At 37.6% G+C, this 27,976-nt stretch overlaps 2 protein-coding genes across 4 annotated transcripts in view; one reads left to right on the plus strand and one right to left on the minus strand.

Annotated features, from left to right (window-relative positions):
- Window positions 1-27,976, plus strand: part of LOC308668250 (uncharacterized protein) — a 281,434-nt gene that overhangs the window by 110,334 nt on the left and 143,124 nt on the right. The gene's annotated exons all lie outside the window — the stretch shown is intronic.
- Window positions 9-27,924, minus strand: SNX4 (sorting nexin 4). Of its 3 annotated transcripts, none has more exons than XM_081328003.1 (15): window positions 27,692-27,924; window positions 25,366-25,484; window positions 21,464-21,602; window positions 19,787-19,936; window positions 17,979-18,026; window positions 16,579-16,634; window positions 14,445-14,517; window positions 11,199-11,260; window positions 9,044-9,109; window positions 7,603-7,692; window positions 5,797-5,896; window positions 3,229-3,374; window positions 2,214-2,328; window positions 2,005-2,097; window positions 9-1,889 (listed from the first exon to the last, which is right to left on the minus strand). In XM_081328003.1, the coding sequence occupies exons 1-15, from the start codon at window positions 27,911-27,913 to the stop codon at window positions 1,842-1,844; spliced, it is 1,527 nt and encodes a 508-aa protein (XP_081184129.1). In that variant the 5' UTR covers window positions 27,914-27,924; the 3' UTR covers window positions 9-1,841. The 3 variants fall into 3 exon arrangements, 2 of the variants coding, with proteins under 2 accessions (XP_081184129.1, XP_081184130.1); XR_014026477.1 differs by having other exon boundaries at window positions 1,832-1,889; window positions 2,005-2,100; XM_081328004.1 differs by lacking the exon at window positions 2,005-2,097.

Genomic DNA, 27,976 nt, shown 5'->3' on the forward strand with positions numbered 1-27,976 from the left:
AGATTTTAAACATTTTTTAATCACTGCAAATGTCAATCAGAACCCTCTTCTTGAAATCTGAAGAAATATGAACCCTCACTGAACAGAAACAAATACTTGAAAATCTTCCTAAAGAAAAATACTAGATTTTGAAATAACAGAAAATGAGTAATTACAAATCAATAATATGCTTTTTATAAAGCATATTAACAAAAAAAAGTAAAAATTAAAGAGAATCCAAATCAATGTGGAAAACAAAACATAATAAAGGGTAGTTTTATTAAATATATTTGGCACAAACCTTTTGATCCCTTCTCAAAACTCAATACTAACAGTTAGCAAAAGACATACTAATACATTTATTTTACACAGCTTATGAAAGAAGGGTAAGAGAAGGAAGGCACTAGGAAGATCAAGTGCATGGAAAATATTGACTCCAAGTGCCTACTGATATTAAATTAAGGCACAACTACTCTAAAAGTCTACTATAAAAATCTATGTTTGTAGCTGCTTATTGTTTTTGGAATGTAGAAGTTTTATCAGTTGGGGGAACTATATTTTACACTTCTCTGAAATGGAACAATGTGCTGATTTACCTTAATATACTAGATTTTCTTTTGAAATAAATATGTAATTACAATTAATCATTTAAAAAGTTCATAGGTTGCATGATAAGCCAAAAAGGTAATCTGCAAGTATTATTTCATAATGGCCTTAGTAAAGTAGGTCTGATTTGAGGAAATAAACAGATTAAGTACTTTCTAGTATGTGTACTGTAAACTAATTAAATCATGCTTGACAAAATGAGTACCATGATTTTTCAATGAAGATTCACAGTTAAGTATGGTTTCATTCCATATTAATCGCTTAAATATCGTTATGAAAAAAGCAGCCAAGGAGCATTAGCACTTTCTGACAGCTGGGAATAAGAAATATAAAGCTAGCAAAAAAGATTTTTTTGAACACATTGTAAAGGTGACAATGCACCCTATACGCCTCCTTTTCAAAGAAATCTAGATAAATGTACATTATACAAAATCAAGGCAAAGACATGTATAAGTAATTCGTGTTCATATTGCAAATAAAGCCTATTTGATTTCATATTGGTGTTCTCAAATATTCAAAAAGGGGATGTTTTCCTATTAAAAACCAACCAAGAATCAAATGCTTTAAGCTCAGGGATACCGAATAAATGTAAAGTTTATATTAAATAAGTTTATTGAGATCAATGATAGTAGCTGTATGAGGTTTTGAGCTGGTAAATGGAAAACATCTATAAGGAATTCCTATTGGCTTTAAATTGTGACCTCAGAAACATCCCTCATATATAACAAATGAATATCCAAAACCTTTAGTTACAAAGTTTAGGGAGTTTTGTGAGATGGGGTGGAATCTGAGATGTGCGACATATGATATTGTGGAATATTACTTGGGGGAAAAATTTACTTTTGTACCACTATATCTATAAAACAAAGAAAGAAATAATCTTCATCAGCACATGTTTACAGTGTAGGTTACAGAGTTTACTGTACTGTAACTTTTAAAGAAGGAGCATTTGGAAATGATTTACATAGTGTACAGACTTGTGGTACGGTGAATAGTTTGATTAATGTGATCAATGGAGCCAGCCTGGATCATTCCTTATAGCCTTACCTCAAAACAGAATTACAAAGTTCAGTTTGCTACTGCATGCAAAACAAGCCACAAGGTGGCCATCAAGAAACAGAGACCGTTTCTTTGTGCCCTATTTTCATCAACACACAAATTCCATGATATAGTGAACGAGGCAACTTAGCATCCATATTCATGCATTTGTGCTTCGGTTCTCCAGCATTTTGCCAAGAAGGACAGTGTTTCCTGGGTCACATCTTGCTGAAACATTCTTTTGCATTTGTCCACACCTGAATTCCCTGGAATAACAAAACACGACAGAAAAAGAAATATCCGTATTTGAATTAAGCATTCAAGTAAACAAGTGATTAACTTCCAGCAACATATCAATGTATTAATTTCTATTAAAATTACCAATTTTTTTCCTGTCATGATGGAAGCATTCTTGCACTCAACATGAACAGAATGTTCTCCATCCTCAAGGAATGACAAACAGATGCCAGAAGCCTACTATAAAAAATACAAGGGCTCTCTTGAGGTTTTCATTAATTTAGGCTAAAACCTCATATTTTAATATTTCATATTCTGGTTCTTTTTTGAAAATCCTTCTCTGACAGACTTACCTTTTTGCACATACTGATCTGCATCACAGCATAGCTGATCAGCGCCTCCTTTAAATCATGGTTCTTTTGCTCCTTGAAGCGTTCAATATCAGCCCAAGCACTTTTCATGAAGTCTCTGAAATAAATTAGAGCAAGCAAGGAACACCTTAGCATAAGACCATTCCCAGGTAAACAGGCTGATGACATGAGTTTATTCATATATTTGAACAAGACAGTGATTCTCCAAATGCTTGCTATTTTCTTGTCTATTAATTACAATTTCTTATATATCCATTTCAGCAACATTACCTGAAGATCTCCATTTCCTTAGCCATTTTATTTCCATTTTAGCATCTCCATTTCATTTCAGTTTTGCAATCAATATAACACATTGACTTGAACATTTGGAGCTATATAAATACATTTAAAACAAAACAAAATCGTAACACATGCTTTTCTTATCGCTGGAGTTGTTTCATTAGTTTGTAGGAGTATTCTTGGCAAATTATTGCTTGAAATCTTAATCTCTCCAAGAAATGTTTAGTACTTCTATGACTTGGAATGAATGCACTTAAACTTTTAAAAAAAACAAATCCACTAAATTAATAAAAGGTACATATAAATTTATACAATAATATTACTGAACTAATATAACTTTAGATTTAATCATAATTATTATATAAGTGGGAAGGGGCAACAGTAAGAAAAGTAAATGTGACAGAACAAAATGTTTCATTTAACCAGCAATGTCCTAATTTCAAAGAATTGAGCAATACGTCTCCAGGGACTTATTGTTCAACATGCCTCAAGTTTTACAGAACTAAAACTTCACTATAACCAAGGTATAAAACTTGCTAACCATGGAAATAGTCCAATAGCCTCAACCTTCATAGTTTGCATTACAGCATGTACAAAATGGTTTGTACAGAGTTGTTTTTGCCAATAATGGGGTATTCATGAGCACCTGGAACACATACAAGGACACCCATAAAATAATCACTTGCGGTATATACGCAGTGGCAGAAGCAATGGTTACCGGCTCTCTAAGTTCTTTGCTTTAAGCTGTTCTTCTCCATCTTGTATCTGTTCTTCTAGAATCTTTATTTTTACTTCTCTTTGTTCAGGTGTCTCCTGGCCAAAAAGTTTGCTGGTCATTCCTTTCAAGGAGAATGTTCTTACCGTCTGAAAGAAGTATAATAATCAGGCTGTTTTAAGAAGTACTTGACTACCTTCTAGAAAAGCAAGGCATCCAAATTTTTGCATGGAAAATGTTTATATGGGCCGTCGGTTTAAAATATTTACTAAAAATAAAAGGCTTTATTTTTATCCCAGATAAAATTTCTTTCTGCAGTACAATAGTCTCCCTCTTCCTCTTCCAGTGAGTGTACAGCTTCAGGAAGGATGCCCAAGGAGCAATGCGAAAGGGAGAGGACCTCCATCTAGCCAGCCATATCACCAAATCAACTCTACCAATTAATGGGATGACAATATCACATCCGGATCAGCTTCATAACCAGTCCAAAAGGAAGCAAGATTTGCCCAGTCCAGATTACTGAATTGAAAACAAAGCATTTAAGTTCCTATTTTGTATTCGTCATTTAAAGCACAAGTCAGTTTATCTTCCAAACCATAAACAGATCTATCGAGAACATGCTGCACCTTACGTTCCATATCCTTATTCCAACTGAGTGGCTTTACGTACCGACATCTCGTTTAGTTCAAGAGGTTCCATCTTTGATTATAGGAGGAGAGATATTACCTCCCGTTGATAGAGCACGCAACCTGGGCGTCCTCCTGGATTCACGACAGTTTTGAAGATCATATTGGAGTCGTGGCTAGGGGGGCATTTGCCCAGATTCGCCTGGTACACCAGTTGCGCCCCTTTCTAGACTGAGATGCCCTACGTACAGTCACCCACGCACTCGTTACCTCCCGTATAGACTACTGTAATGCTCTCTACATGGGGCTGCCCTTGAAGACCACCTGGAGGCTTCAACTGGTGCAGAGTGCAGCTGCACGGGTAGTGATGGGAGCACTCCGATACTCCCATATTACACCCCTCCTGCGTGAGCTACATTGGCTACCGGTTGCCCTCCGGGTGAGATTTAAGGTGCTGGTTCTTACCTTTAAAGCCCTACATGGCTTAGGCCCAGGATACTTGCAGGACCATCTGCTGCCGGGAACGAATTCCCATCACCCAGTACGCTCACACAGAGAAGGCCTCCTCAGGGTACCGTCGGCTAGACAATGTCGGCTTGCGACCCCCAGGGGAAGAGCCTTCTCTGTGGGAGCGCCAGCCCTATGGAACCAGCTCCCCCCTGAGCATCGGATGGCCCAAGATCTCCAGTCCTTTCGCTGCGGCCTCAAAACACTCCTTTTCCACTTGGCTGACCTAGACTGACAGGGATTTTAATTATATTTACAATTCTAACTTTATTCTTTAATTTATTTTAATTTATTTCAAATTTTATTTTTTAATTTACTGTACAGAGACCTTTAGGTTTTGTTGTTGTTAGCCGCCCTGAGTCCCTCGGGAGATAGGGCGGGATATAAATCCCATTAATAAATAAATAAATAAATAAATAAATAAATAAATAAATAAATAAATAAATAAATATTTGGATTGCTCAGTTCACCATGACATATTCTAGCTGCAGCGAAGAGTACTGAAGTCAAAAACCAGGGAGAGAAAAGGAAAAAGGCAGGGGTGGCACAGAATATGCTCAGCAGAATTGTTTATAGAATATTTTAAGCTGAATCAATGAAACACTGAATCTCTTTTAGAACAGCATCAGATTCTTCCAAAGCAACAGTAATTATTATTATAAAGTGTTATTATAGAATAAAGAATGTCACACTGTATATACAGTTTAATTTTGAACTATGACATATATAGAATTTACTTTTGTTGCCAATACTTAGTAGTGGAATTAATTTTTTTTTAGTTCTGTCTTTTTCAACCATCAAAAATGTTGATAAATTTCTAGCCAGATATCTTCCTTCCCTTCTGCCCTATTCAAAAGACCATTCTCATCAGCATGTAAAGTCTACCTTGCCTTTCTGCACTTGTTTACCAAACTTGGTACCTATTACATGATGGTATATATCATATTATTGTACAGCTGAACGCATGTATAATAAGTTATTAAGAAGAGCTGTATCACATGAACTATACAGCACATTTTTAATCAAAATTCATTGAGTGTCTTCCAAGTTCTTGAACATACAAGACTGTTCTATACTTTCTTAAAATATCTGAAAAGATTCCTCCCTGTTGAAAGATTACAAAAATCCTGCAGCTTATTCAACAGCATATGAAACACTCTTACAGTAGTCAAGAAATAGACTTCTATTGATGAATAGCATTAATCACTGAAATGCATTATAGAAGTGTGCAACATGCATATACTTCATATAATTGCTTTGCTGACAGGAGACTCATAAAACACATATACATACATACACACAGAGAAAGAGAACTTCATGAACCTCTTATGACCAAGCTATATATTAATGCCATGTTTCTTAAGAATATGATTCTAATTTTAGACTTTAGAAAATAAAGTGGGTAGATGAAGGGATGGATAGACAGAGCCAAACTTACACCTGTTGCCAATTCTTCACACTGCTGTTTCTTTGATAGGAGATCCTGAGCAGCCATTTCAAACTCATACTGCAGCAGTTCATGCTTCCTGCAAACTGTCCTGAAAATAGTTAATAAAAATTATAAATGAAACATTCTACTCATTAATCCAAATCTATGTACATTCAGAAGCAGTAAGAATGATTTTTTTAGTCCCAGTCTAGCACTTAAAGTGTGATTCAGGGGTCCACAAAATCAAAATTTGGCAAATATTGAAGATATTTGTAAACATTTAAAACAATATCACCTTTCTTGTTACTTTGTTAAAAATACTGTAGTTTATGAAAAACATTTTATGTTAATATCTAATGGATTTAATACTGTTATTTTATGTGATTCAATAAAGAAATATTCTATGAAGGTGCATTTTAACTTTTAATGTGACTGCTGCTGTTGTTAGTTGCTAAGTCGTGTCCGACCCATCGCGACCCCATGGACGACGTTCCTCCAGGCCTTCCTGTCCTCTACCACCTTCTGGAGTCCATTTAAGCTCACATGTACTGCTTCAGTGACTCTATCCAGCCACCTCATTCTGTCGTCCCCTTCTTCTATTGCCCTCAATCTTTCCCAGCATTAGGCTCTTCTCCAGTGAGTCCTTCCTTCTCATTAGGTGGCCAAAGTATTTGTTTCAGCTTCAGGATCTGGCCTTCTAAAGAGCAGTCAGGGTTGATGTCATCTAGGACTGACTGGTTTGATTGCCTTGCAGTCCAAGGGACTCGCAGGAGTCTTCTCCAGCACTATAGTTCAAGGCCTCAATTCTCTTTCCAGCTTCAAGCAAGTCAACAATTCTTGATCATAGGTCTTTTCTGCGAGGCATGGTTCACATCAGACAGTGCTTCTTGAGACCAGTAAACCCAAAACAGGTGTGTGTTTTTAAAGGGCAGGACAGCTGTCAGCAACACATCCAATATCATCACACTGATTGGAGTCAAGGTTGGCTCACTCCTGGCTCCAATTAGCTCTTGGAGCTAGTCATTAGGCTAGGGGTTCACATACTTTTTCCACCCTGCACTGTGAATGTTTCCATGTTATGTTCAATTAAAACATGACAATAGCTAATGTTTGTGTAGTATTATTTTAAGCAGACTGTGTTTTTCTATTGTTGTGACTTACATGACGTTTAGAGCACATTTTATGGCCAATTCATGCAAAACTCCATGTAATCCCAAAGGGTTCACATACTTTTTCTTGCAACTGTACACTTATTTTAAGCTGTGAATAAGGCAGGTCCTTCCTCCATGTCTTCAACATGACCATATCAGCCTGCCCATACTTGGTCTTCCAACAATCTTCCTTCCATCTACAAGTATTGGATGTTCTGTTGGCCTAATTTATCTTCTGAACACCTTACATTCTCCTTCCCCTGCTTTCCTATAGCCACTCTGCCTGGTTCATTCGATGAAGAATTCCTGACCCTCTTATATCCTGATAATCTTGATTTCAAGGCCGCTTTGCCATAGGTATCTGCACACAAGTTCAACTTACTTTAGATATTTGGACAAACACTTGCGACACAGCTGTCAGAAAAGCTAAATATTTACTAAATCCCAGGTTCTAAAAATTCTGTAGTAACTTTGCAAAACACCTGCAAACCATTACAGTAATTCCAGTCAGTTGTAAATAATTGCCTTTTCTCCCCCCAAAAGCACAAATCTGTTCAAAACATAGCAGAAGGAGCATAATTTGAGCCTGTCAGTGTCAGCCTCAGTATAAAAACTCAAGCTTTATCAGAAAAATCACAGCATATGTATTAATTAATATGCGTACCGAAGAGCTTCTGCATAAAAGAGGTATTCTTTCAGCTGATCTGCATAGTGTTCTTCTTCCTCTAGTATATCATCAATAGAAGCTGCATACCTGGCAGGAAAAAAAAGAAAACCAACTCGCATTCCCCAAACTTGATCAACCTTGCAGGAATATTTAAAAATATTTTCATTAGGCCTAATTAAAATGACTTAGTAAAAGCATATATTTTCTTTAAAGACAAAACCAAAACTGATACAGAAGATACAATGTCTCAGTTCTGAAAACCTTTCCAATAATTACTACAGTAAAATATAAATTTTGTAGTGGGCAAACATTTCTTGCTTAAAAAAAAGTTTTATTGTAATAGAGGAAAATATTTAAGAAAAAATTCATATTTATTTATGCCACCTAGGCATACATAGTGATCAAATATTAAAATATATATTCTAATATTATTCATATATATATATATATATATATATATATATATATATATATATATATATATATATATATATATATATATATATATATTATGGTGTGGCCAGGAAGAGGACTGCATCTTGCCAATTAGAAATAGTGTCTCAATTTGTTGCCAGTTGTGGTTTGTTTCATAATTTCTTCATTGTCTTCTAGGATCACCCCAGCTGACTGAAGCAATATATAATACAAAGTCTATCCTCATGATTGTTATTTTGATGCAACAATAGTAGGATGATTCCAGAAGCCGCATAATTTCCTAATGAAAAATGGTATTTATTTTATTTTTATTTTATTAAATTTCTATACCGCTCTTCTCCCGAAGGACTCAGGGCAGTGTACAGGGCAATAAAATGCAACATACAAAAGTTAAAAGAAAATTAAATTAATTAGCCCTAACAGTGCTGTGGAATTATCTTCCTCAATGACCAATCAGGAAAAGCAAGCCCTTGGGCATTAAAAAAAACAAACTCTTGCAATATAGGCCAATAATAGTCTATAAATGCAGCAAACTGCCAAGTGAACCCTATGTTACGCTCACAGTTTTCTGGAAAAAAAGATCCTTTTAAGGCCATAGTAGTCTATATCTCCCCAAATTAAAATATCAAATAAAATGAATATTTAAGAAACAAATTTGTAGTTAAATAGCATCTATATAATAGAACAAAGCTACTGCTATCAAGTAAATGAAAAACATCAGGTCTGCATTACATTATGTTTTATTCTACAACTTTCTGGCATGAAAACTTAAAAGGAAACCTTGGAACAGCACCAGCCTCTTCTATAGTTTCAAAATAATAATATAAAAGAAATCCCTTTTAGTCACCAGGGACTTTTGGGGCTACTTAATGCAACATATTTTAAAACAGCCCCAACCTAAGAGCCCATGAAATATAGCACAGCCCACACTGCTACTCTCCCCTCCCCCCCACCTTAATGTGCTCATCTGGTTTCCATCAACTCTAATATAGCCAATACTTACACATCCATGTGATGACCAGCACTCTGAAGCCCATCCCCCATCTCTCTCTCTATTGCGCTCCATTCACTAAAAGAAAAAGAGTTCAATAAGAAACAGCACTGCAGATTCTACTTCCTGTTTTGGCAACACCTAAGTAAAATAATAAAAATTTATTTCCCAATACCTTTTGAGATCACTAAAACAGAAAAAGTTTGCTTTGGGTTTATTTGCAATATATCATCGAATAATTTAATAACTTAAAATTCTAAAATGAAATAGGTACTTCTCCATTTCATTAGACAAGGACAAGGCAGGGAATTTTTGACTGATCAAAGCTGCTTGCAAGCTAGGATAGTAAATAGTAAAGGATGCTGTGAGTAATACATCAGTAACATCTGAAAGGCCACAATTATTGGCCTAGAAAATTACTAGGAGCTCTACCCAGATGGTAAGAGACCACCCAGAAAGAGTGTCAAATTGCCATCACAATGAAGAATTATGCATACTATCTTGGCATTTAAGCCATACACACCTAAAGACACAACTAAAACCAACAACATCTGCACAATTATATTGGTGCCATTTGTTCTTTTTAGATATTAAATAGTTTATGTCCAGAAATAACATTCTGCTACATCACACACACCCCACCCCACCACCCCACCCACCCCAGCCCCGCTTTCTGGCAGAGAAGAGAGCAAATCACTTCATATGCAAAAATGCAGGATACAATAAAATAGCTTTACGTACAGCCTGTCATAGATTCAAGTTAATAAATGTTTTAAAATGATCTAATACGGGTAGCTTTATTCTGACTCAGACAGATTTTGAACAAGACAAACATTGGTGGACTTAACAGATTCTTCTTGCTTCTTTACAAGGTGGCTGGAGGCAAGAAGAGCAGTGAAACTTTTTTTTTAAAAAAAAATAATAATTCATGGATTAAAGCATTTAGAAAAAAGATTAGCTATATAACAGGAAAAAGGTGGGAAAAGATACAGTGGATAAAGAACAAAATATCAGCAAATAAAGGATTTGCAAGAATAATAAAAAATATTTAATTAAACATATAGAACTGGGTTAATATCTAAAAGTAAGTAAAAATCTCAATAGAAGTTTAAACATTAATAACGATGTTACCAATGCTGGTCATTGTTTCAAAAATAAGTGCCCATTGTTCTTGACAGTTTTTCTCTCTTTTTTTTTGTTTTTCCCCCCTCCTTTCCTTTCCCTTTACATCAGGGGTGTCAAACTGCCGGCCCACAGGCTGGATGCAACATGGCGAAACCGTGCCCACCCCATTGCCAGCAATGGAAAAAAAGTCGCGATACGTCGCAACACGTCACGTAAAATTGCGAATTTGACACCCCTGCTTTACATGATCAAGAGCAGGTAATCTCAAATACACAGATGCAGCTGGGCTGAGGCTCTTTATAGGCAGACAAATACGAAATTCTCAACTTTGTTTCCCCCTTCCGTGAGTAACTGCATTTCATACTCTCAGTAACAAACTGCCAGCACAGCAAACAGTCTCAAATACTGCTTTTCAGCAATTTCTACTGGCAGAAAAACAAACCCCAATTTAAGTTACATTTTTGTTTTAAATGAAAATAGCAGGCATAAAGAGAGGAGGAGGAGAGAGGGAGGGAGGGAGACTATTCACGTTCCAATTAAGCCAAAGGAGCCTACACAAAATGGTTATCTTTGGTATACAGCCCAGGATATAGAGATCTCTAACCCAGGAAACCGACTTTGGCCTACGCTTACTAGCCATCTGATCTCTGCCCATGGCCACGCCACGAAAAACCACCAAGAGGCTGAGGCTTCTTCTTTAGGGAAACCAGGCAAGACAGAAGCCAACTGGCCCAATTCCATCAGTCTGTGAAAGTACAACTTTTCCAACACTTGACGTTCTCATTTCTGATTCACAATTATGGTCCATGCTGTAGTTAGAAAACACTAGGGATGTGGCAAGGAATAATATTTTGTTACCTGTTCCTAACTACTCCAACACCATTTCATATCTTCTTAATGGCTCATCTATCTATGGCTTTCAAATTTTGGCTTTTTATTGCTTCAATCATTTCAAATGCTCACATAACATTAAAAAGTTGGGTGTCAGTCTTCAAAATATAAAGGGATGATTTTACAAATAAAGTGTGTTCTCATGTCTTACCTGAACACTCTCCCGTAATTCCCGTGGACTTTATATACACCATATAAACGATCTGCCACTCTCTAAAAAAGTAGAAACTGTATTTAGGTAAACATATTTCTCCCATGGCAGAAAAACATTTTAAAAAACATTCAAGATTTTTGAAATTATCTCTTTAGAGTTAGCTTACTATTGGGAGAAAACAAAAACGACTGTGTATACACTGATGCTAATTTTTGCTTTTTCCAAAGTGAATTCTTTATTGTGGAACAAATTGTTATTGGAATCAGACTCCTTATTAGTGTTGAGCAGAAAACACTAAACAGTTTAAATATACTGTTTAAAACTTTTATATTGCCACCTGTATAATTTCATTTGGGCAAAGAGAATAAGCTGCCCAGAACAATTTAAGAATATTAATTTGTACAAGATATAATTTGAATTTATACAAGGATAAATGGATTTGTACAAGTAATAAATAAAATGACAAGGAATGGAAGGAGACATCCTAGTCTTTTTTCCCCTTTAAGCACTACTCAAGCACACTGAACCCACCACCATTCTCCATTTCCCATTTTGGTTCATCAGAATATACAGTGAGGGAACAAATTATTTGATCCCCTGCTGGTTTTGTACGTTTGGCCACTGACAAAGAAATGATCAGTCTATAATTTTAATGGTAGGTTTATTTTAACAGTGAGACACAGAACAACAACAAAAAATCCAGAAAAAACGCATTTCAAAAAAGTTATAAATTGATTTCCATTTTAATGAGTGAAATAAGTATTTGATCCCCTATCAATCAGCAAGATTTCTGGCTCCCAGGTGTCTTTTATATAGGTAACGAGCTGAGATTAGGAGCATCTCTTAATGCAGACATGTCAAACTCGTGACATTGTGCAACGTATCGAAGCTTTTTCCCCATTGCCGGCAATGGGGTGGGCGCGGTTTCGTTGTGATGCGTCCAGCCCATGGGCTGGCAGTTTGACACCCCTGTCTTAAAGGGAGTGCTCCTAATTTCAGCTTGTTACCTGTATAAAAGACACCTGTCCACAGAAGCAATCAATCAGACTCCAAACTCTCCACAATGGCCAAGACCAAAGAGCTGTCCAAGGATGTCAGGGTCAAGATTCTAGACCTACACAAGGCTGGAATGGGCTACAAGACTATCACCAAGCAGCTTGGTGAGAAGGTGACAACATTGGTGCGAAGATTCGCAAATGGAAGAAACACATAATAATTGTCAATCTCCCTCGGTCTGAGGCTCCATGCAAGATCTCATCTTGTGGAGTTTTAATGATCATGAGAACTGTGAGGAATCAGCCCAGAACTATACAGAAGGATCTTGTCAATGATCTCAAGGCAGCTGGGACCATAGTCACCAAGAAAACAATTGGTAACACACTACGCCGTGAAGGACTGAAATCCTGCAGTGCCTGCAAGGTCCCCCTACTCAAGTAAACACATGTATAGGTACATCTGAAGTTCACCAATGAACATCTGAATGATTCAGAGAAGAACTGGGTGAAAGTATTGTGGTCAGATGAGACCAAAATCAAGCTCTTTGGCATCAACTCAACTCGCTGTGTTTGGAGGAGAAGGAATGCTGCCTATGACCCTAAGAACACAATTCCCATCGTCAAACATGGAAGTGGAAACATTATGTTTTGGGGGTGGTTTTTTTGCTTAAGGGAAAGGACAACTTCACCGCATCAAAGGGATGATGGACAGGGCCATGTACCATCAAATCCTGGGTAAGCACCTCCTTCCCTCAGCCAGGGCACTGAAAATGGGTCATGGATGGGTATTCCAGCATGACAATGACCCAAAACACATGGCCAAGGCAACAAAGTAGTGGCTCAAGAAGCACACTAAAGTCCTCGAGTGGCCTAGTCAGTCTCCAGATCTTAAATCACATAGAAAATCTGTGGAGGGAGCTGAAGGTTCAAGCTGCCAAACATCAGCCTCGAAACCTTAATGACCTGGAGAGGATCTGCAAAAAGGATTAGGACATAATCCCTCCTGAGATGTGTGCCAACCTGGTGGACAACTGTATTTATTTATTTATTTTATTTATTTTATTGCATTTATATACCGCCCTTTCCCTGAGGACTCAGCGCGGTTTACAGGGAGTTAAAAATCAAACATACAAAAGTTAAAAGCCAAGTTAAAAAATATTAAATCAACCCTGTGCTAAGAAACATCTGACCTCTGTGATTGCCAACAAGGGTTTTGCCATCAAGTACTAAGTCATATTTCGCTCCTTCCGCCGCGACCTGAAGACTTGGCTATTTGAACTTGCCGGCCTGGACTGAGGGACTGGGATTTTAGATCTTAAATTTTAAAAATTTTAAATTTTAGAATGTGTTTTATTGTTTAGGGCTATTGGTTTAATTTCATTTTTTATATTATGTGTTGTTTATAGTGTTTAATTGCCCTGTACACCGCCCCGAGTCCCTTGGGAGAGGGGCGGTATATAAATCCAAATAATAAATAAATAAATATTTTGCGAAGGGGTCAAATACTTATTTCACTCATTAAAATGGAAATCAATTTATAACTTTTTTGAAATGCGTTTTTTCTGGATTTTTTGTTGTTATTCTGTGTCTCGCTGTTAAAATAAACCTACCATTAAAATTATAGACTGATCATTTCTTTGTCAGTGGGCAAACGTACAAAATCAGCAGGGGATCAAATAATTTCCCCCTCACCGTATATACAGAATATATCATGGACACTAACTTAAGCATCAAAACATTTATAAAATGACTTCAGTTTTTTTTTTAATATACCCATAACCCCATATCTCATAGCCTAATCTCTCTATATATAAAATGTATATTATTAACTTGAAGTCAATGATAGGTAACATACAGAGAAAACAGATTAAAAATGTATATTTTAATGTTTAGATTCATGATACCAAGTGCTACCATTAAACCCAGAAATAGCCTTAAGGCACAGACGCAATTAATTCCAGTTCCTAAACATGAAACCATCCACATACACTGCTAGTTGAAGAGCTTAAACACAGAGTCCAAATACAACTTTTTCCACAGCTGCCCCAGAAAGGTATGTCTCATATTGATTACCTCACTACATATGTCCCTATCATTTCAAATTATCCATATAATTTCTTGTATGTAGAGCGAGGGCTTATTTGATTTAATCAGTTTCATACAAAGAAACAAATGATCCCATGTTTTGCACATTAAGACATGCTGACTTACATTATTTTCATCAGAAGCCAAAGATGAAAACACTTACAGCTCTGACTCTTAGAAGATGCGATATGACAGACTGCAGCTCATCACTATAGTGCTTAAGTTCTGTAAATCTCCTAAAAATACAACATGGTGGAATACATTATTAACAATGGGGAACACAAACTTGTTCTCTCCATGCCAAGACAAAAGTTCTGAATAAAAGTCTGACATCTCAGAGACAAACTCCACTCAACCCTAGAGGATATAGGAAAATGGGTAAATACAACAAAAATAATGTAAATCTTGACCCATACATCTTATTCCCCAATGAAAATGAACAAAAAAAATCTGTTGAAAATTAAGAGTTTAGGAAACACAACACAACTGCTCGTACAAAATAGACTATGCACATACTTAAGAGGGATGTGTACTTGTTTGAGTGGTCCAGTTATCAATGTTCACAGAAAACCTGTGGCTATGAAGAGGGGGAAAATCATAATTCTCTCTCCAGAATATATTCTAGAAACAAGGGATAATGTTTATTACATGCTTTGGGTGGTATTTCAAATCAGGCTTCGTTATATTTTAATGAGACAAGTACCTCAGGCAATTTCAGCATCAAATGATTCTGAATATATTTTTCCAAAGTTGAGTGCTGTTCCAAAGTGATATAAGAAATGGAGTTTGATCAGACACAGTGTCCTTTCTAATCAATATAACAGAAAGTTAGTTTGAGCAAGTTAATATGTTTTAAGATTGCTTTCAAAGTGCATCTGCACTTCAGCAAAATAAGTACAAGCAAATGTAAGTGTTAGAATATAGTCCTGGAAGGCTACAACAGCTTCTTCAAATGAATGGACTCCAGAGAAAGGAAAGAGGTACTATGCTACTCAATCAGGAGGGACACGCTTGAGCAGAAAGTCATGAATCACGACACAGAAATCTTTCTGAGATTGTTTCACAGATAAATCAAAAGTGATATTACCATGGGAGTTTATTATAGACCACTTAGGTAGGAGGAACGTGTGGATCAGTGTTCTTCTATCAGATGATTAAACTTTCAAACAGGTACACAATAGTTACAATGGGAAAGTTCAGCTACTAAAACTCCCTTTTTATGACCCTGTAATTCCTTAATTCAGGGTAGAGTTGGGGCACAGCAGATATTTTTTCTTTGCATCCTAGAAGAGAAACATGTGCCACTACCTAGGATTGAACTCTTCGTCTTCTAAGTGACAGGTAAGCATCTTCACTACTAGGCCACCACACCGCTTATAAAGTTCAACAACTAGAGTATCTATTCATCTAGTTCTGCCAAGCTGATACTTGTTCCACATTGAAGGGGCTAATTGTCCACCTCTATTCTTCCTTGCTTAGACCCCATATGGAATACTACATCCTATCCTGGACATCAGAGACTAAAAAAACCCCCATCATTTGGAGTAGGCTCAGCAGATGGTTACCAAGATAGAAGGGGATTGGAAGCCAAATTCTGCCAGCAATATTTTGCCAATTTAAGGAGTTTGGAGAAAGTTTGGATATGAACCACTTGAAGACCCAGGTGAAAACAAATGGATGAGTGGCTCCTATGGACACTGCACTGCACCGGGAGAGTGCAGACCAACATTTCGCTTATATGTAACTGAATGATACTGTTCTTACTGTTCTAAAATAATGTCCAAAATCTTTTAGTACCCAGCATATCCACTCTTTTGACTCACAGAAAACAGGACAATTTGATTACTCCTTTCAGCAACAAACTTTATAGAAGGGTGACAAGGGATTTATTTTTTTTGTAATAATCTTATACCTAACTGGCTATGATATCCACTGAATGCTAAGTTAAACTAAAACAGGGAGCTCCTAAAATATATTGCAGTCCTTTAAACCAAGGGTCCCTAACGCCTGGTCCATGGATCGGCACCAGTCTGCGACATGCCAGCAACCAGTCCGCCCAAACAAGTGAAGCCCCATCAGCGGGATGCAGGCAGCACACAAAACCATGCCCCCTCCAGTCTGTGGAAAAACCTCTCTCCACAGAACTGGTCCCTGACGCGCAAAAGTTTGAGGGCCACTGCTTTAAACAGTAATACTATTCTATGATTTCATTCAGAAACAAATTCCGTTGAATTTAATCAGGATTCCATTGTTACATAAGTATAAGCATAATTGCTTTTAAGCCCCACCACACTTACTTATCTGGATTTTTCACTCTGAATGTTGCATTAAGAGCTTTTAACCTAGAATCTGCCTGTTGGAGAAACATATGTACAAAAATTAAAAACAAAAACAAAATTATAACCTAAAGTGATTGTGGTAATTCTTGCAGAAGTGTAACATTTTACAAAACTAACTTGTAGCACAAAACCCATAAACGGAAGCTAGAAGATTTTAATCCAGATCAAATTAATCAACTTTATATTTCTTCCTTTTACTTCTAATGGTCTTAATCTTTAGTTTGTTCAAATATTGTCACAGGATTATATTTCTCTTCATTTCTTCTTTTCCCCAAGTTTTTCAACATTTTAACCAGTATCTTTTGTAAATCCAGTAGGAAAAAATTGTGAGATAAAATTATTTATAACCTTAGATAGGGTGAAATCACTAAATCTTGTTATAATAAAGGTTGCTAGTCACTTCATTTTTCTTCTTTACTTTTTTCTTGCAATGTTTACTCCTTTCTATAATACTGTCTTTAAATTTAGTATGTATTCTATTTTACTAATATAACCAAAATTCTTAATAAAATTATGTATGATAAAAGAACCTATACCCTGCAGATAGGAAAAAACGGCACATGATTCATGCACTAAATGAAACATTATGAGGGGCTAAAGCAGACCAATAATTATGTTGCTTGTAAGCTGCACAAACATTCCAATTGTCATCATACTATACTACAATGTAGCACCTTAATTCTCTCATTATAAAACATTTATATAATGTATTTTCATAAAACATTTATATAATGTATTTTCACTATATAGCAAGTAATTTCAAAGTCAGCGTTTTAGATGTTCCAAGAAGCAATTATATTAGAAGTCTATTTTGGTTTCCAACAAAAAAGATATTTTAAACTACAAAAGCAGGAAACAGCAGCTGGAATATAAAATTCCAATTCAGAGTAGAACAATAATGTTGGAATATTTCAACATAATGGTAGGCATCTTTCAAAATATTTGTGATAGCATTAAGCATCTCTTAAAAATGCACGATTAATGTGTTGCTTGGCACTTAGGACAGAGTTGTATATTCCTTTCCCTGCTTCTTGCACAATCATAGCAAATGCCTCCTTTCTAAGTGTGATTTATGGTTATGAAGATGGTAAGGTATGCAGTGTTAGCATTTTTTGTGTAAATGCTCTCTTCTAAGTAGCAATTTAACCCATGTATATACACATATTTCAGAAGATAATTAGAAGGATATAGAACATTTATTTTCTAAATGAAAGTTAATTAAAAAAAAGTATTTTGAATGGAACTGACTGAATTTTAGCACACAATATAAAACCCTGGCACAAAACTTCATTAGTAAGTCAGTTTACATGATTACATCATTTTGGATATATAATTATAGCATATTATAAAGTAATTACCTTCAGTTGAAACCCTGTTTCATTTACCATTTCCTTCCAGCCAGTTTCCTAGAAATAGAAATTATATTCATTATTACTTCAAGGCTTTATTAATGATGCACTGATTGTTATAGCACTGCCCTTCCTTGTGTGAGACATAATGCATTGGTCCAAGACCATATAAACAAGAGTTAAACCATTCTCATAGAATTAAAACTAATCTGACAATCCTAACAATAATGATAACCACATCAGCCTATAGATTAAAATATGCCTTTTAGAATCCGCCTACATCAGTCGCATCATCACATCCCATACCAGCAAATGCCATATTTGTATCCAGTTAATTTAAATGGATAATTGTCAAATTCTACTGTTGTCTGAGAAGACAGAAAATTACATTTTTTCCATACAATGCTCAAATTTATAAATTGATACAAAATGTTTTATATAACTAAATCACTTCAAGATCAGTTAATAGCTGCTGTCTGGGAGAGGGAAGATTGTAAAAGTAGTATTGTGTATATACAATAAATAGTACAGGGGTTTATTTGCTTACAGGATTACAGTTTTATTTTATTTATTTATTTATTTTATTGCATTTATATACCGCCCTTTCCCTGAGGACTCAGCGCGGTTTACAGGGAGTTAAAAATCAAACATACAAAAGTTAAAAGCCAAGTTAAAAAATATTAAATCAACCCTGTGCTATTAAAAACCCCAATTAAAATAATTTTCTCCTCAGCCTGGGCCCGAGAGCTCAAAGAGCCAGGTCTTCAGGCCCCGGCGGAATGATCGGAGGTCGGGGGCAGTCCTCAGCTCCACCGGCAGCTGGTTCCAGAGGGCAGGCGCTCCCACTGAGAAGGCCCTATCCCTGGGTGTCACCCGCCGGCAATCTCTTACCGGCGGAACCCTGAGCAGACCCTCCCTGTGGGAGCGCACTGGGCGAAGGGCGTTTGAAGCCGGCAGCAGGTGTTCCCTCAAGTACCCCGGACCCAGGCCATGTAGGGCTTTATAGGTAATAACCAGCACCTTGAATTTCACCCGGAGGGCAACCGGAAGCCAATGCAGCTCGCGGAGTAGAGGTGTTACATGGGAGTATCGGGAAACCCCCATTACAACTCGCGCGGCCGAAGAACACACTTTTCTACTCTAAGATATTTCTTCTCTTAACATAAAATTAACATTGTTAACTTGTTTAATATTCTTTTATGAAACAACACTAATTAGTAGGCAAACTATCCTTCTTCCAATATTGTCCCACCAGTAACCGTGCTGCTGTTATCATATTCAACATCAAATTAGTTTCAACATCACAATCTACAACAATACCCAATAAAAACAATTGCGGAGAAAACTTTATCTTTCTCTTAAAAATCTTTTGAATGTTCCACCAAATTTTAATCCAAAAAGCTTTTATATTTCTACAAGTCCACCACATATGAAAATAGGTGGCTTCTAAACTACCACATCTCCAACATTTAAACTGTAAATTAGGATACATGTTACACCAGATCTCTCAAAGAATTTGTAAATGCTCCCAGCATTTTACATACTTTTTAATTTTTTTTAACCTTTTATCAGAGAGAGACAAGAGACAGGGATAAAGAGAACCATGAGCATTAGAATGAGAAGAGACACAGCAAACTCTTTCAAACTGGTTCTGCTGTTCCATCTATCTGAATAATATCAATTGTCCTAGTTTTTAGTAAATTTTTAGTCCTACTTGAGAAAGAAACCTCAGAGCTTTCTGCCACAAATGTATATACATATTTGATTAATTAGAATTAAGGTGCATAAGTATATTTTACAAAATCCAACCAACATACTTGGGTCAAAAATGCATTAAACATCTTTTCCTGGCAAAGAATCGGATGTGAAGCCACACGCAAAAGAAAATTTTCCAAGCCAATCCTCCGTCGCTCTACAAAATCTGGATCCATGTTATCTGCTGAGAGCTTATGCCACACAAATTCTGCCTATGGAACAAGGAGGAAGGTTAATAGTATGGAATATTTATAATCCTTTTAAAGCAATCCACAGTTTTTCAAAGTACTGTACAATATTTACCTAACAAGAAAACAACTTGAATTTAAGATGATCCTTTAAAAGGAGAAGAGAAAACAGTGAGCAACATCCCGTTATCAACTTATGGATAATAGATGTGAGCACTAGCTGGAATAATCTTGGAGGTGTCTATCACCCATAAGAGAAAGAATATTCATACACATGAGTATTTGCACCCATGTGTGGCTGTACACACACGCACGTGGGTGTCAACGCTGCTAACAGTGAATGTTATTGCTTGACAAGAGATGAAGAAGTAGCCATTTCATATGTTAAACTTGTGTATTGCTTTAAGAGATTGAGTTTAAGGTTGAGAGGGGGGACGAGTAGGATTGTACCTTCAAGGCCATCTCTAACTAAAGAAGATAAGACCTTGGCAGGTTTTCTAACGGAAGGGAAACTGATTCTTTAAATTAATTGGAGAATATGATTAATGACAAAATTAGAAAGGTGGAGAATTGTGTTTTAATATATTGTGCAAGGGGTGGAGATTTCAGATTCCAGCTTCCTTGAGCAAGCATTTGCCGGTGTATTAGGCTAATAAAGGACTTTTAAGGTAAACAATGCCTCAGAGTCACTTGAAAAGCCCCATACATCAGAAACTTGACAGTGGGTATATATACTTGCCAGAAACCACACTGCCTCCAAAAGAGGAGGAAAATAAGAATTAGTATTATTGGTTCAAATTAAATGCTTGCAATATTAGGTACCTTGTCTATAAAATTATTTCATTCCTCATCTCCATATATCAACTGTTTTCTCCCATCTGACACAAAAAAGCATGTAATCAATTAGGCATACTTTTTCCTCTGTCTTTCTAATAGAAACAGAAAAAAGAAACATCAAAAGAGCAGGATGGAAATTTGCTAATAAGAGGAGGCAGCTTTGCTGGAAGGAAAGCAGGAAGAAAGTTGGTTGGAGGTGGTGAAGTTACAGCACAGGAAGTGTATGAAAAAAACTGTTCACATTTTACAAATAGACTTACAATTCATCACATAAAAAGCTTCTCTTAAGCTGCTGAATAATTTTGGAAGATGGACCGCCCCTTTCCCATTATATCATGGAAAAAACCCATTTCCTGTCAGGTAAATGTGGTAGTCTAAATTTTCTCACTCCAAATATAATGTTAGCCATTAAATACGATTTGCATAAATTTACAATGAAGCACTAGGTATTTTTTAAAGCTACACAAGCTCAACTCTTACTCATATCTCCTATTTTTTAAACTTTAAACATTTTTTACATAAATTGAAGGTTGTATTTGCAGCCTTAAGGGTAAAGATTGCACGTGTGATAAAATTATAAGCCAAGAATTGCTCCTGAACCCCAAATAATGTTTTGGTATGTCGTCACAGAGGAATGAACTTCAATAAGTCCAAGTATGAATAATGTGTTAAAAGAAATGACCATAATGAGCTGAAACTGGAAAAGAGTCTTACCCTTTTTTCTGGTAAAGGTGGTACAATGATTTGTGGATAGTTCACTAGCAAGTAATTTCTCAACAGTTCAAATTCACTGTATCGCCTCCAAAGAGAGTCTGGAGGGGAACATTGTCCTTCACCCATTGACTCCACAGACCTAAACAACATCATGAGAAGATCAAGTGAAAATCAGTAGAATACCTAGTTTAGTTTCAAGATAGAAAAAGATGGAGATGGAGAAATTCACCTGAATGTCAGAAAAACCAACAAAGTAGACACTAACCATATATTTTAACTTTTGTATACTATATGTTTGATATGTGCTTCATTAATTAGTTTTAAATTGCTAATTTAATTTAATTGAAGGATGCTAATTAGTTAGCAAAATAATATAAGCTAATAAAATACTTTAAGATGATTCTTTCAGTGTTTTGAGGGGAAAAAATGATAGTGCATTCTTCTATCAGCAAAACAACTGTAAACGGTAACAGAAAAATATTGTAAGTTTAAGTATCCAAAAACATTGTTTCATTTGATATTCCTAAGGTGATGTGTAGCAGCATACGAACACCATACAACCACAATGAGATCTCTTCCACTCCATCCCTTAACATGCATGGGAGATGGCTAATTTCCCCCCCCCCAAAAAAATATCTTCAGTAAATAAGAAATTTGTAGGTTGTAATGGATTAGGTGGCAAATCTTAGTATCATTACCTATTGTACAAGTGGTCTTAGAAAACATACAGCTGTTCCCAGTCAGTTTCAAATCGTCCAATATTCCTTTTTAAAGGGGTCCTTGCACATGAACAGATGGCAGACATTCCCAGCCGACATCTTTTCTCATGTGTGATCACAAACACCTAACAGTAGATCTCCCCAGCCGTCACCCCCACACACTACAGGGAGTGCAGAATTATTAGGCAAGTTGTAGTTTTGAGGATTAATTTTATTATTGAACAACAACCATGTTCTCCATGAACCCAAAAAACTCATTAATATCAAAGCTGAATATTTTTGGAAGTAGTTTTTAGTTTGTTTTTAGTTATAGCTATTTTAGGGGGATATCTGTGTGTGCAGGTGACTATTACTGTGCATAATTATTAGGCAACTTAACAAAAAACAAATATATACCCATTTCAAGTATTTATTTTTACCAGTGAAACCAATATAACATCTCAACATTCACAAATATACATTTCTGACATTCAAAAACATAACAAAAACAAATCAGTGACCAATATAGCCACCTTTCTTTGCAAGGACACTCAAAAGCCTGCCATCCATGGATTCTGTCAGTGTTTTGATCTGTTCACCATCAACATTGCGTGCAGCAGCAACCACAGCCTCCCAGACACTGTTCAGAGAGGTGTACTGTTTTCCCTCCTTGTAAATCTCACATTTGATGATGGACCACAGGTTCTCAATGGGGTTCAGATCAGGTGAACAAGGAGGCCATGTCATTAGATTGTCTTCTTTTATACCCTTTCTTGCCAGCCACGCTGTGGAGTACTTGGACGCGTGTGATGGAGCATTGTCCTGCATGAAAATCATGTTTTTCTTGAAGGATGCAGACTTCTTCCTGTACCACTGCTTGAAGAAGGTGTCTTCCAGAAACTGGCAGTAGGACTGGGAGTTGAGCTTGACTCCATCCTCAACCCGAAAAGGCCCCACAAGCTCATCTTTGATGATACCAGCCCAAACCAGTACTCCACCTCCACCTTGCTGGCGTCTGAGTCGGACTGGAGCTCTCTGCCCTTTACCAATCCAGCCACGGGCCCATCCATCTGGCCCATCAAGACTCACTCTCATTTCATCAGTCCATAAAACCTTAGAAAAATCAGTCTTGAGATATTTCTTGGCCCAGTCTTGACGTTTCAGCTTGTGTGTCTTGTTCAGTGGTGGTCGTCTTTCAGCCTTTCTTACCTTGGCCATGTCTCTGAGTATTGCACACCTTGTGCTTTTGGGCACTCCAGTGATGTTGCAGCTCTGAAATATGGCCAAACTGGTGGCAAGTGGCATCTTGGCAGCTGCACGCTTGACTTTTCTCAGTTCATGGGCAGTTATTTTGCGCCTTGGTTTCTCCACACGCTTCTTGCGACCCTGTTGACTATTTTGAATGAAACGCTTGATTGTTCGATGATCACGCTTCAGAAGCTTTGCAATTTTAAGAGTGCTGCATCCCTCTGCAAGATATCTCACTATTTTTGACTTTTCTGAGCCTGTCAAGTCCTTCTTTTGACCCATTTTGCCAAAGGAAAGGAAGTTGCCTAATAATTATGCACACCTGATACAGGGTGTTGATGTCATTGGACCACACCCCTTCTCATTACAGAGATGCACATCACCTAATATGCTTAATTGGTAGTAGGCTTTCGAGCCTATACAGCTTGGAGTAAGACAACATGCATAAAGAGGATGATGTGGTCAAAATACTCATTTGCCTACTAATTCTGCACTCCCTGTAGTATTTAATTCATACATTATAGGCAGAATTGGCCTATGTCATCAACAGCTTGATTACATTTTCTTTACTCATTACGTAAATGCCAGGGAAAAGTTATTGAAAAGAAAAAAGAAAGTTCACCTTTTAATTAATTCATTAATTAAGCCTAGTGGTTAAGGCTCTCAGACTAGAATCCTGGGAGACCATGAGATCTAGGTTGAAAAAACAGCCAGTCACTCTTTCTTGGCCCAACTCACCTCAAAGAGTTGTTGTTGTGGGGAAAATGGGAGGCAGGAGGATTAGATATGTTCACTGCCTTGAGTTATTCATAAAAATAATACAGGTGGTATTAAAAAAATCCTTAAAAATATATCATCATATATTGAGTTGCAACCGTAATGGAGCCTGCCTAATACAGACAAAAGTCAGGAGGACGTTAAGTCAACCACTTCACTTAATGAGTTCCCATCCCTACTCTCCACGATGTATTTGTTAAATGAATGCATGGGTCACTACAGGGAGTAAAGGGCACCTTGGGTGCAGGGGAGACCATACTGCAGGCACAAGCCCACTTGCCTCCAGCCTCCCAAAGCCTCCCCCACCCTGAGATACCCTATGCTGCAGATCCCGTCAATCAGAGAATTTTGATTGGCAGGGTCTAGGAAGACAGCCTTCTCTGCTGCTGCCCCTACTTTAGGGATCACACACACACCCCCTGGCCATTCTCCTGGCTTTCTGTAAAGGGGTCAAAACTTGGCTCTGCAGCCTTGCATGGGGGGGGGCAATCATGGAGTTGGCTGGTGCCATAAGAGCCCTCTTTCCACCTTTATTAATCATTGTTAAATGGCCATGTTGGAATTTTTTATTTCTATGAAATATTATAATTTTGTAATTTTAATTTTTAATCTTAATTTTAATATTCTAATAGCAACTTTATATACTGTTTTATGTGTTGATCAAACTGTCCATCACCCAGAGCTCCACTTTGAGGGTGATGGGCAGTCTAGAAACATAAACAAAATAAATAAAAATATTATATTTGTTATGCAACCTTAGTTTGAGCCACAACTGAAACACTAATCTAATACTGTTGGAAGATACTGAACCACCAGTTCACCCATACTATGGACAATCTGCTTGATCTGAAGAATTTATGAGCCACACTGTCCCAGCCAATGAACTGCTTTTATTTTTAAGAGATTTCACAACAGTAACAACCAAGTCAGCTTTTTTCTTATGTACTGTATAACTTATCTTTCTTTTCTTATGCATAGGTTATCTTAACAAAGTATGATTCTTTAAGAACATGGCTCCAAAATTGGGAACAAAACAGTATCCAAGCAATTCTCCTTGTTCCTGAGCTTATTAAGACCAAATGGAAAAACCACATAAACCATAAAATACATTGAAAGTAATTTTCAAACTAATAGTAAAAAGCTAATGTAACGGTTAGCTTTATTTTGATTTTAACCTACCTTGTTTCAACTAGGTAAGCAGTATAGGTTTCCTGCATGTTCATAGCATTCCGTCCTGTCCTCTTCTCTGCTTCTGCAATGCTGATCTCTATTTTTTTCAATAAACAATCCTCCATGATCTTTTAAGAAAAAAAATATGTCAGTAAACATTACAGCTGTTGCTCTATATTTATTAAACATTTTGCTGCCGCCAGGTATCAAACCACTGGCTCTTAAAAAGCAGAATCAAATGTTGCTGGTTGTAAGTGATGACAGTAATATCAATTTACAATGCATATATTTTAATCTTTGCAGTAATACCTCTATTATAACAATCCTTTTCACACAAGTCAGTGAAAAGTGTCTGTCCTATCTGAATAGTTTATCCATTAGACAAAGAGTGCAGGAAAACATAAGGTATTGCAGTGCATGTCATGGTAACAGTTGTATCAAATTATTGTTCACCTGGAAGAAGGGCTAGTTTTTCCCATTAATTTGTTTAAAGAGGGAAAGTTATCTTAATCCTCCTACTGAAAGTGGGAGATTCACTTAATCTCAAGCATTTAATCACAACTGGAATATCAGGTTTCATGTACTCCTTCAGTCAGACCAGCACTCCCAACTACTTAAGAGAAACCACAGATTTCCTGGGAAAACTGAACTCCATATAGGCAATCACCCTAGCAAAATCATTCCAACAAGCATGGATGCTAAACAGTCTGCCACCAATGCCCCCTCTTTTTGAATTTACAAAGGACAGTCTTACATTGCTGAGAATATGATATATGCAGCTCTTTTGTTTGATCTTTTGGGGGGGAGGAGAATAATCTTAAAAAGCAAATGAGTAGCTTATACTAGACACTAATTTCACCTACGCTAATGAAGCTTCTTCTCTCCTGATTTACAGGGCCTTCATATTTCTAATCGGCCATTTATACCAAGTTATATGGAGTTGCATGGTAGTAAGTCCTTCCCTGCTTTTTATCCCTTGTAGTGAAGCATTCAGCGCGTATGTTTAAGCAACTAAAATCAAATGTCTGCCCTCTTTCCTAGTTTAGGCAGGTTGTACATTAACCTGGCTGGCTGGCATTAAATCAGCAAGATACTGACTCTGGCATTCAACACAAAAAAACATTCAAAATTAGGACTCTAACAATGGGAATCTGAAGGCAGATGAAATTTGAACAGCCCACAAGAATCCTATGTTACCCATGATTGAGTCCACATAGAGTCCATATGCACACTAAAGACACACTTCCTGCCTAAAATCGTTAGAGGAAGGTACATCCAGCCACAGTTAAATACAGCAACATTTATACCAACTAGCGTAAAAGTTAGCTTATGTTATTAAGAATCAGAAGAGTATCAACTAATAACACTTAACTTATAACTAGGCAACCTTGGCTCTTTTATGACTCGTGGACTTCAACTCACAGAATTCCTGAGCCAGCCTTGCTGGCTCAGGAATTCTGGGAGTTGAAGTCCACGAGTCATAAAAGAGCCAAGGTTGCCTACCCCTGATTAGGGCAATGACAAGATTTTATTCTCTGATCTAATACTTAACATTTGCACTCAAAAATGGAATAACATCCCATAAAACCTTGGGAAGAGGGGACGTTAAATGTTTCATCACATTCCTCTCCCAACAAGAGGTGTGCTGATAAAGATGGTGCCTTTCAGCCGCATAACGGCTAAATTGCAAAAAAACATATTAAGCCAAGTTTAAAAAGCAGATCGCCACTGCTAAACCATAAATCACAGTTTACAAAGCCACAATGTGGTTTGGTAAACTCTAGTCCCAAACACATCTGGAGCATATCCAATTCGGAAAGTTTTCAGCCTTCTTCCTGGTCTGTCCCTGTCCCGGAAAGAAAAAAAAAAGGGGGGGGGAGGGGAAGTTTTGGAGCAAATTACAAAAAAGGGGAAAAGAGAGAGGCGGGGAAAGAGGCAGACTTTTAAACAGGAGCGCCTTTTCCCCGCATGCCCAGCACCTGCTTCCCGCTGTGTACGGCAAGCGGTGGAGACACCAGAGCCCCGCCCTTCTCCTCTTGGGCAATCTCGGCCACTAAGCCAGGTGATGGGCTCCTACCCTCCCTTCGCTTTCCTCGTCCACACGAACCCGCCGGTTTAGCGCTCAGCCCAACGGGTTCCCCCCACCCACCCACACAGCTCCATTCTCACGACTCCCCTCGCCTCCTTCCTACCATGCTCCGGTTACAAGCGCGCCCGCAACCCGAGCTCCCGCCGCCTTTGCTTCGGCTGGGCTGGGGAGGCGGGACTGGCCCGTCCAACCGGCCGCGGCCTAACCGCTGCCCTTGCTGCCCGGGTGTGGCGGAGCTTCCTTTACCGAAGAAGCTGGCGGTCCGGTGGCCGCCGCCGCCGCCGCTGCTGCTATTGCAGCTGTGGTCGCCGCTGCCGTCGCCGCCTTCTGATGAGCCTGGCTTGGCAGAGGACCAGGAGGGGATTCGGGCTCGTCGCCTTCCTTGCCGCCGCCGCCACCCCCGCCGCTGCTGCTGGTGGTGCTGGTGATGCTCCCGCCGCCAGGGCTCTCCGCGCGGAGATGCTCCATAGCGAGTTGGGAAGAAGAAGGAGGAGGAGGAAGAGGAGGAGAACGGGAGGGGGGGGGCTCGGA

The sequence above is a fragment of the Vipera berus genome, assembly GCF_964194415.1.
Source record: "Vipera berus genome assembly, chromosome: 1".
Classification (NCBI taxonomy): domain Eukaryota; kingdom Metazoa; phylum Chordata; class Lepidosauria; order Squamata; family Viperidae; genus Vipera; species Vipera berus.